Source organism: Grammomys surdaster, unplaced genomic scaffold, assembly GCF_004785775.1.
Source record: "Grammomys surdaster isolate TR1022 unplaced genomic scaffold, NIH_TR_1.0 125888, whole genome shotgun sequence".
Classification (NCBI taxonomy): Eukaryota; Metazoa; Chordata; class Mammalia; order Rodentia; family Muridae; genus Grammomys; species Grammomys surdaster.
The window spans coordinates 983,731-994,946 of record NW_021620713.1 but is presented as its reverse complement, the minus strand read 5'-3'; the positions used below and the strand labels follow the sequence as shown (position 1 = coordinate 994,946).

Genomic DNA, 11,216 nt, shown 5'->3' with positions numbered 1-11,216 from the left:
CTCTGTCTCTCTCTCTCTCTCTCTCTCTCTCTCTCTCTCTCTCTCTTCTCTTTTTGCTTTTGTATTTGCTTTGCTATTAGCCATTCTTTCTGGGCTAATATAGAATCTGAAGAATTTTGTTTTTAATTTTCAATTTCATAATGGCTAACGATGTTGAACACTTTTCAAGTATCTGATCATTTGTATTTCGTTTTTCAAGAAATGTCTGTTCAGTTCATACGTAGCCCAGAATATAGCATGTATCATACATTATATATTATATATTACATATTAATAATCAATTGCAAAATATATTTAATAATAACTATTGACTAAAAGCAATCTGCTTAGTAAATCTAAGTGTTGTCATTTTTTTTCAGATTTGGAATATCTCATGAATAACAAATAGAGCACAAAAGACGTCAAATTGCAAAAGCAGCCCATAAACTCTTATAAAGAGCTATGCTGGTGGAACTACAGAACCCAATGACAGATTATATTACAGAGCAACAGTAACAAAGCCAGCAAGGCACTGGGACATAAGCAGACACGCAGACCAACAGAGAAGGGACCCAGAAAAAAATCTAACACCTAATATTTGATAAAGGGTGTCATATATGTGAATGCATTTGATATATATGGTGTGTGTGTGTCTGTGTATGTGTATTTATAAAACAAACATAAATCATGACTTCAGAGGAGATCTGAAGGTACAGGAAGAGTCAGAATGGGGAAAATGATGTAAAACAGTGGATTAGCATATGAAATCCTCAGTTAAAAAACCAAAAATATAATTAAGGAAAGATTGACTCTATTAGATAGGACTGGAGATTTCTGTACGTGTTTACATGTGTAATCTTTAAAGCTGAAGCCTTATCTCCCAACCTACAGAGTGATCTACTCAAACTGCATCAAAGTAGACTCCGAACTTTGTAACTGTTTGGGAGAAAGCATAGGGAAAATACTTCAAGGCAAGAACACAGGCAAGGAGTGGAGAAAAGATGGGAAAATTCTTTGGTGGCTATACCTCAGAAGGAATAATAATGTCTAGGGACATAAAGGATTGCAAAAGTCGAACATCCAAACAGTATATGATTAGATCAGTAGGAGCAGTGTTTTCTTATGATTCTAAGGTACATACTATCAGAATTGCAAATGGTGGCATACTCCTGAAATCTCATCACTTGGGTGGCTTGAGAATGACCAGTTTGTAACTAGACAAGGCTACAGAGTAAGATCTTGTAGGCAAAACAAAAAGGTAAAATTCTTTCTACCATCAAGTATCCTGCTGACTTCACTTTTCTAAGCCTTGCTGATTTGCCCTTGTTTTTCGTTGCTCAGCCTTTCAAGATCTTTGTGTCTTACGTTAGTCATTCAGAGTTACTTACTATGCCATTGCTCTGTGCTCTTGGAATACTGATATTTTGGATGCATCTATATTATGTGAATGTAACAAACAGGAGATAGCACCATCATTTGCTCCTGAGTTTGGTGCAGTTTTGTTTGTATGGAATAACCCGGAGCTGTTCCTCGATTGAGTTCTCCTACATCGCCACCAAGCATCTACCAGGGCGACATCTCAGAGCAGAGCATCTTATGCTCTTCGTAATTTTCCGTATTATAGGTCTCCTCATACAGATATACTTTCAAGCACCTTATAAATCACTACTTACTTCACCGGTTATTTTGAGAAAAGTGAGTCAGATACAGGAAATGATAGTTGAATGGGTGAGTGCTTAGAGAAAAATACACAGAGTGAGAATTCAAGAATGGAGATGGAATTGATCCACCTCCAGTATACCACCCTGCTTCATCTAAGATAGGTGATAATAGCCTCAACCTAAGACTGTGATTAAATAATTCTGCGGCCAGAACTGAGACAGAATTTCTAGTAAAGTCTCAGTTCATCCTCAATCTGCTTTTGAGGAAACCATGCTTTCTCTTGATAAACTACAATTGTTTACCTTATATTTATTATAACAAATTTATTGAATCAATTTATTGTCCCTCTTTTTATATCCTTTAAGAATTAGCAATGAGCTAACCAAGAAAGTCTGCTGGACAAAAACTCAAAGCAGATGTTATTTTTAGGGTAGGGACAATGGTATCAATTCTTAAAGGATTATATATGCAATGCTGGCTTTTAAAAAGACCATTTAGTTTGAAAATAAAACTATTTTAAAAAATTATACACATGTATGAATACAGGTGCTCACATAGGCCAGAGGTCTTGAATTCCTCTGGAGCTGGAATCATAGGCAGTTGTGAATCTTCCAATATGGGTGCTGGGACTTGAACTCTCTTCTTCTGGAAGAGCAGTATGTGTTCCTAATCACTGAGCAAAACTCTTTCTGGTCCCAGAAATTTCTACTTGTAACACATAGGAAAGCAATATGCTAAAATCCACACAATGAAATTTAGCATCTTATCTATTTTTAAGTGTACATTCTGAGGCAAGCATATTCATCCTGTGACACCTGGTTTGCGCTCCTCTTTCTTTCCAGAATTATTTCTGCTGCTAGATATAGCAGTCACACGTGAATGGATCCTTTAGTGTCACAATTCACGGGGGGAGGGGCGGGGGGTTCATACAGTGTAAACCAAGTGAGGGTATGTGACCCAATTCTACCCTGAAATAATGTGAGTGGGACTATCAGATTCTGAGTATTTGAAATCAAAAGGGAAAATGAAGTTGGACTGTATAAATCATGTAAAACGGACTCTAATTCATTCCAGCTAACCTTGTTGCCTTTTCACTGATGGGAAGCAACAGAGCTCGACACAAGATGCTTTTTTTTTTTTCATTTCTGTGCTACCTATGTTTAAAAATAGGAGTTTTCCCCAAACAGAAGCGTTTGGGTCACTTTGTCGTATTAGACATGCAGTGTGGGTTTCCTGTACCTCTTACACTGATGCCTTTCCTTATAGCATATAAAGATAGCTATTCCCATAATATGCCTCCTAGCACTCCCAGCCACAGACACATTAGCTCCCAGACAAGCACCAGGCTATCATCAATGGGATGCCACAAAATAAGAGATGTTCTAATATCGCTTTGAAAAGGATTGCTTTGTGCTTTAAGTGCCGGGAACAAGTAAACGCCTCCGCGTATACTTTTCAATCAGCTGCGTTATTGTTCAGAGAAGTGGATGACAGTGTAAACACCCTGTGAGCATTATATTCAGAGAAGGATAAGAAACATAAAGAACACGAAGCTCAGGTAGGTGGATGGGTTGGTAGGGTAGTACCGAGGGCCTGCTGTTTTCTCAGAAACAATGGCAGCAGCTCTATTATGTAACGGAACAATGGCTGTCAAAGAATTATGACAGTCACATGCTTTAGCAGAAATTACTAAATTGATTTATAAAACATTTTTCAGTTTTCTTACTTGAAGGCAGGTCCCGCATTTTGGGAATATAAAAGCAGTCCCTAAAATGACTCAGTTTATCTTCCTCATCCAAGCGGAGAGCAACCCTCTCATCTATTGGGTCACAATTGAGTTCAGCCGCAATGCGCCGCACTGTATCAGCTGGTAGCTCAAGAGGCCAGGGCTCCATCATAAACTGTTATCTAAGAAGGAAGTAAAACATAGAAATGATGTAGCCATCATCATTGTTTTTTTCTGCAGCATATCAGCCCTCTACAGAGTGTACCACTATTTTAAACTAAGTTTCCTATTTTTTTCACAACTCCAAAAACAATAGAAATACAGCCAGGGTTGATGGTGCACACTTGTCACTTAGGAACTGGAAGGCTGAGGTAGGAAAATTATTGAGAGACAGGCATAAGCCTGGGCTATATAGTGAGTGTCACACCAGGATGGGCTACATACTGAAACCCAGCTCCCCAAAATAAAGCAAACAAAATTGCCTGGAGATAAGACCCTAACAACAAGGGTCCTTGTTGCCAAGTCTGAAATCCTAAATTCCAATCCTGTGACCCATGCGATGGAAGGAATAATATGTTTCCTTGCCTTAAATCTTATCCTGAGATTCTGTTATACAAAAAACGAAGAAAATAGTAACAACTTAGAGATGTTTGAAAATCCTGTGCTCAGTGTGCTGACACAATATGGAGGCGGAGGCAAACCTTTGAGTTTGAGGTCAATCTAGATTATGTAAAAATTTCCAGGTCAGCCAGGGGTACATAGGGATTCCTTCACTAAATGATAAAAAATCACTAAGGCTGAAATGGTTTTGTTGTTAATATTGTGGCTTTGTGTGTGTGTGTGTGTGTGTGTGTGTGTGTGTATGTGTTGTTAATTTTTGGTGTGTATGGCATATGTATGCATGCATGAGTGTAAGTATGTTTATGCACATGCATGCATGCATGTAAGTATGTTTGTATGCATGCATGCATGTGTTTTTGTATTGCAAGTCTGCATGTGTCCATTCGGAAGCTGAAGGACCATGTTGGTCTTGTCCTCATATTCAGTCTTACACTCCTGACACAGATGTTCTCACTGAACCTGGAGCTCACCAACCCTAGGGTTCTTGCCAGTAAGGTTCACAGATTTTTTAATTTCCATCTTCCCTCCTACCGGAGTCACAAATGCATGTTGCTGCACCTATATGTTCCTCTGGGTGCTGGAGTTCTGAAATCAGCTTCTTATGCTTTTACAGCCTATGTTTCCTGACTGAGCCATCTCCCTTTCCTTCCTCAGAACACTATCTTCTAATGTTACGATCTATTTATTTTTATTTTGTGTATATGATTGTCTGCCTGCATATATGTATACGAGATGTTTGAAAATCCTGTACTCAGTGTGCTGACACAATACAGAGGCAGAGACAAACCTCTAAATTTGAGGTCAATCTAGATTATGTGAAAATTTCCAGGTTAGCCAGGGATACATAGTCATGCCTTGGCTAAATAAACAAAAAGTACTAAGGCTGAAGTAGTTTTGTTGTTAACATTGTTACTTTTTAAGTGTGTGTGTGTGTGCACGCGCCTGTGTTGTTTGTTTGTTTGTTTGTTTGCTTGTATCAGATGTGTGTAATACACACAGAGGCCAGAAAATGGTATCTTTGGAATTTGAGTTACAGATAGTTGTTGCCTTATAGGTGCTAGGTACTAAGTAAACAAGTACTTAGTCTCTCTAGCCTTCATTCCATTCTTATCTGAGAAGTCAGACTGCAAATTTATTTTCTTCTGATTCTATTTAGCTATTTTACTAAGTTTTGAGAACGAAGATACTTTTTTTTTTCAAAGAACAAACACCTAATTCTCCATATAACATTTACAACTGTGGGTAACTTAAAACTTAACATTTTAATACTGAAACCTTAGTGTATATGCACATGATATTGATGTGAAGTCAAGTTCTCTCTGAATGTCATCTTTTCCTCCATATGATACCTGAGCAATTCAGCCACCCGGTCCTTCTTGACCATTTCAGAGGAAGCATGATCTTGTGGTGTTTCTTGAAACCACATTCTACTGTTTCATAATCGTCGAGAACTCTACTGTTTTGGGAAGTTTACATAACCTTTCTGAAGGGCATTTGAAGAATTATCATTTATTTATATTTTAAATTTTACTTCATTATTTAGTGAGGTACCATGTGGTTGCTGGGAATTGAACTCAGGCCTTCTGGAGGAATAGACAGTGCTCTTAAACATCGCACCATCTCTCCAGCCCCTCATTAATTAGTATAGTACCTATATAATGTGTATGGAGCCATCTACACTCCACAGAGCATGTGAGGTCCCTAGAAGAAAACTACATGGAATCAGTTTTCTCATCACCGTGGGTCTGAGAACTGAATTCGGGTCATCAGGTTCTATAGCCAGCAGCTTTACCAGTTGACCTACCTCACTGGCCTGATGGTGGATGTTTAATCACGTTTTAACCTCATTCATTTTTACTCATTTATATTTCCCCTACATTTTATGCTTTGGATATTGAGTTAGAAAGGTGTTAATGGTAACCACCCCTCCTTAGACTTTACTTGATTTATACATGGAAGTCCTGTTATCTTCAACTACATGTTCCTCTGCTTAAGCTTTTAAGACATATACCTGCCATATACCCCCTTTATGTGACACTGGTGGAGGGGCAGCCTTCAAAGCTGTGTCGATCTTAAAACAGCTTATGTTTCATGGGAAAACTGGAGAGCAAATACTATAGTAAATACTGTAGACTGTTTTAGAGACAAGAGGACAGGATAATTGGATGCAGCTGCCATTTCGGTGAACAACCTCAGTTGGGCCATGTGGGGTCTTGATGAAGATCTGAAATGTGAAGGAAGATGATAGGAACTGAATGGTCCTAGACAGGAGAAGACCTTCGCCTGGTCAGCCAAGACCCTTTGAGTTTAGTGAAGAAATAGTGAGGTAGACAAGGACATGTTATTCATGGAGGGCTTCTGTGTCTGAGGGGCTTTGAGATACATGTTGAAGAGAACATGTGCTTATTTGGCACAATCCTGAAGGGCTTTGAATGAAGCAATGATATTACATATATTTGCATAAAATGAAAATCACTATGCAATGCAAAATTATAAGAATTTGTCAGGGAGCTAGAGAGATGGCTAAGCAAGTGAAAGTATTTGCTGCATAAGTAATTCAAGCTGAGTTTGATTCTCAGAACCCAAGTAAAAACGTAGACACACATCTGGAGTCCCAGCAGTCCTGCAGTAAGATGGGAGGTGGAAACAGGAGAACTACCCAGAATTCTCTGAGACACCTGGCTTAGAGTGTCAGCATGAGAGAAAGAACAAGAAAACCTATGCCTCAACAACTTGAAAGGAGAGAACCAACTCCCAAAAGTTTTTCTCTGACCTCTAGACATATACCATGGCACATAAGGTCCTGCACTGATGTAAATAAATCACACATACACACACACACACACACACACACACACACACACATACTTGCTAATAGTAGGAATAAAGAAAATTTTAAAATATTAAGGGATTTAAATAGGAAAAGAATGTGAGTTCATGATACATTTGGTAATGATAATGTAGACAGGGTGGCAATGGTTTTTCTTTAGTGTGAGAATTCAGAGTCCAACATAGAAAATATCCTACGTCATAAGCACCAGTCATCTAGGGGATGATGATGTCACATCATCCGAGACTGCCATGTGGAGTGTGTGTGATGTTTGCTTTCACAACCCACTAAGCTGAATCTAATGGGTGCTGTTCAAAACTGTCATGGAGGAGGCTTTATAGTTGTTCTTTATCTTCTCCCCTTCCTCTTCTATTCAACCCCAGCCAGAACAGTGTTAGATGACAGCTGAGATGATGATGCTCTCAGTATCACACTGCTATCGCATGTCTTTCTCACAAGACTCTCCATCTCTGTGAATTTCCTCACTCTATATATTCTTTACCTAAAACATGTTCCTTTTATCCCAATATGTTCAGATCTCAGGAACTTCTCACTGCCCTGAATCAAATGCTACATTTTTGTTCAGGGCTGTCATGTTGTCTCTGCTAAAGGTAGTCTTTCTTCCTTTAAGCATCAGTAACCTTAAAAAAGCATACGTCTTATAATAATGGATACATCCTGTCTGGTACTATGTTTATTTAGGTATATGTATGGATGACAAAGATAGAGCATGCTTGCTGTGCCTGCATCTTGATTCAAAATTGCTTGCTATTGGGTACCTGCTGATGTAGGAAACAGATGACTACATCTCTCCTTTGGCTTCACCAGTTAGTTGCCTTGTGACATTTGGTTAGACTTTGGCTGAACACTTTACCATGCATTGCTGTAAGTGATTTGTTGCGACTCTGTCGAGGCAATGTGCATAGTATGTAGCTGAGCATAACACCAAATTCTTCCAGGAATATGAACTGTGATAGACATTGCTTCATTCAGGTAGAAACAGGATCGTAAATTTCAAAGAATCAGAGAGAAGGTATGAAATACTGGGGCTCAAGAGCAGATGGTCACAAGAGTCGTTTTTTTAGTTTTACAGTGAAACAAAGTATTGATTATTAAAGCATGAAAATTGATTCCAACTGCAAAAATCACTGAGCTGTTGGAACTGAAGAGTGATGATTCTTAAAAAATATAGGCTGGTCCTGTGTTGAGAGTCACAGAACCTTGCCATGAAGTGAGCTCTGTGCAAACCTCCTGGAGCCTGTTGAGAGCTGTTCCTAAACACCCTGGGGTGTTCTTTGGCTTTGCTGTGGGGCATGTCCCTACCACAGATCTGTTACAGTGTGTTCTTGCCTGCTGTGTTAAAGTCTATTCTATTAGCACTGCATTCTATTTAATTTCACTTGCTAGTTACACCATTGCTATAAACAGCATTGTTTCTGTAGGTTTTTTCCTAAATCGAGATGATAGCTGAATAGAAGTAGCCAAGCAGCTCAGTGAATTATGTGAGATGAAGAATAACCTGTTCTTAGGAGGATGCGCCTCTCTCAGTCTGATCACAGGGCACACAGTTAGAGAAGCCATTGTAGTGAAACTCAGAGTCAAGAGTTTGCCTTGTGTTTGGGACGTTAATTAGAGAGCCTTACTATTTCTTTGGGGGACAAGTACATGCTGAGCGGGATTATTTCAATTCCTAAATTTCTTCACTGTCATATTCCAAGCAGCCCTCTATCTTCTCCATAGGAGATAATGTACACTGCGCAATCTTCTGAGGTCAGATTTTAACTTTGCTATCATTCCTTCAATGTGTGAAAGACTGGTGCAATACCCACATATGAAACTAGGAGTGTCTGCTTCTGCCTATAATCTCAGCACTAGGGAGATTGAGGCAACAACATTTCCTTGGTTTCAACATAACCCTAACTTCATGACAAAGCAAGTGAATAATGTACTTCATATTGGGCATGGTAGCACAGTTCTATTATCCCAGTAATCTTCCTGGGAAAGAGACTGAAGTATTATGAGTCTTGACTACATAGCCAGACACTATCTGAAAACAAATGAACAAGAAACATGTTAGTATGTTTGCACCAACATCCAGTTCATCCTTGTTAATGATACTGAGGAGTTAGGGTTACTTCTCTTGGAGGCCAGTACAACCCATTCAAAAGTGGGCTCTGAGGCCAATGTTTGTAGGCAAGTGTGTCTGAGAGCTCAGGGCACACTGGACCTCTCTTGAGAAGGCAGGTAGTCAGACCCACAGAGAAAACCCTCTGTTCAGAGGAAGAAAATCCCCTGCTCACAGCAGCCTCTCAGTTCCTTTCATTCGGTTTTCTGAGTTTAAAAATCAATGGCTTTCAATTATTTTCCTTTTCTCTGTTTTCTCTTTTCGATTCCACATAAACTCTATACAGCAGCACAATTTAATTCCTTTAAAACTAATACGTGGAGACAGAGCATTATGATACAGCTTTGGCTTATCTGGAGTCCATGAATCTGCTTCCTAATTCCTGGGGTTACAGGCATAGGCCTTTATGCCTTTATAGTAAAATCTAATCCCTTCAGTCAAAAGTGTAGCTAGCTCTTTACACTTCCGGGCTTGTTATATTTAAGATAGGAGTAGACACAGGGGTATCTTCCCTGAAATGGTGTTTCCTTCTGGGGTACTCCTCCGTACACAGGGTCCAGCAGGCCGCAATGCTCATTCAAGGCCTTTGCCTCAAGAGAGAACTGATTAATTCCTACTAATTGCTGCCTAATTTTGCATTCTTACCACCCACTAAGACAATTAGTGCTTCAAAGCATCATTTTACGCCTTGTTTAGGCTTATCATTTGCAAGTAAATTGACATGATTTGTTTGAAAATGAAGACATTAGCTCCTAGCTTATAATAACTGTCAAATTTCACATTTCATGTATTTAGCATGGTTTAATTTTACATGAGTAAATAAGTGTGATATGCTGGTGTGCCAGCCATCTGAACATTCTTTGGTCATTGTTTCATAAAATAAAGTTCAATTGAACTTTTTAAAGGAGATCATGGTTAGCATCGAGTCTCATTCATGAGGTATTCCCATAATAGTTTTAAATATCAGTGTGTTTTGATGGAAATTGATTTCGTCCTCAAAGTATACACTTGAAATTTTGAAAATGACGTCTTCGTGGTTTTATTTATGTAGCTACATTTTCACAGGTGAAAGGTTGTTCTTACTAAAAAGCTGATCAGTTGTAACAAAAAAAATTAACAAATTAGAGATCTCCTCCTGACTCCACTGGTCTAAGGTCAACCAGCTCAGTAAGGGACTCAGTGCTCAATAGTTAATCTTTACACAGCAAAGGGTTATTCCCACCTAGAAGTGAGGAAATTGGATACCAAGTTCAAAGTTTAGAAGCCGGTAAAGATACATTCATAAAACGCCATGCTTCGTTGGGGGAAGTAAAAAGTTAATATACATGTGCACAATGTGTACTTCTGTAGGACTGTCATTGACAATTATGTGACATCACAGTACAAACAGACTTGCTGAGTAGTAGAACATCCTGGAGTTTGTCCCCACATTCCTAAAGTCGCCAATGCTGGGAACAAAAAACTGTTTAGCGAATACAGAAAAAAAAATTCTATTCTTAGGCAAAATGCTCTAGAAAATAAAAGGGGAAGAAACTCCCCTCAAGCAAATACACTTTCACTTCTCTAAACGCTAACAGCAGCACAGGACAAAAACACAAAACCAGAAATCCGAAAGCTCCTTTAAACATGGCTTTTCTTTACCTGGGCTTGTTTTACAGCCATCTGAAACTGCAGCAAGTGCCAGGCTAACCTGCTGGTACTGTAACCTCATCCAGTTTCTCTATCCTGGGTTTAGAGGTGCGGGCTTTAAGGGTGGCCATGCCGGTTTTGTTTATGAAGATAATTTAGACAGAAAAAAAAAATACCAGGAAAAGAAATCCTCAAAGGACTGCACCGTATTAGTAGAGAGAAGTTCCATTTGGAAAAGAACACGAGACGCGAACGACCATTTCTGTGCAGAGCCGTACCAAGGCCTCCTCTCTGCTTACCTGCTCCGATCCAGCAAGGTCCTCAGCTTCCAGTACCTTTCCAAGAGATGCCCGATATTTCTTCGTCCCAAGCTAGCTAGACTCAAAGAACAGATCAGTTTTTACCCTGTGGGGAATTTGCATGTCAACTTTAGTTCCTCCCACCCCGTTGAATCAGGTTGCAAATTTCTAACCACTGACAGAAACTAAGCAAAATGCTGCACCTCCCCCAACCCCACCCCAGGTTGCCAAACATCTGGCTCTGCTGACAGCTTCTTCCAATTCTTCCTTGTAGATTCTAGACCCCTGCAGAGACTTCCTTGACCTATGTTTAGCTCTGCCAAGAGCACTGTGTCAGAGAGCTGA

The 11,216-nt window shown here is 39.4% G+C and overlaps 1 protein-coding gene across 1 annotated transcript in view; it reads right to left on the bottom strand.

The window, feature by feature from the left end:
- Kynu (kynureninase) overlaps positions 1-10,999 on the bottom strand; it is a 127,718-nt gene extending 116,719 nt beyond the window's left edge. Inside the window, exons 1-2 of the mRNA XM_028752198.1 lie at positions 10,872-10,999; positions 3,368-3,549 (exon numbers count right to left, since the gene is read on the bottom strand). Coding sequence (XP_028608031.1) covers positions 3,368-3,539 — 172 coding nt within the window. The 5' untranslated portion in view covers positions 3,540-3,549; positions 10,872-10,999. The remainder of the gene's footprint in view (positions 1-3,367; positions 3,550-10,871) is intronic.
- Positions 11,000-11,216: the final 217 nt, after the last annotated feature.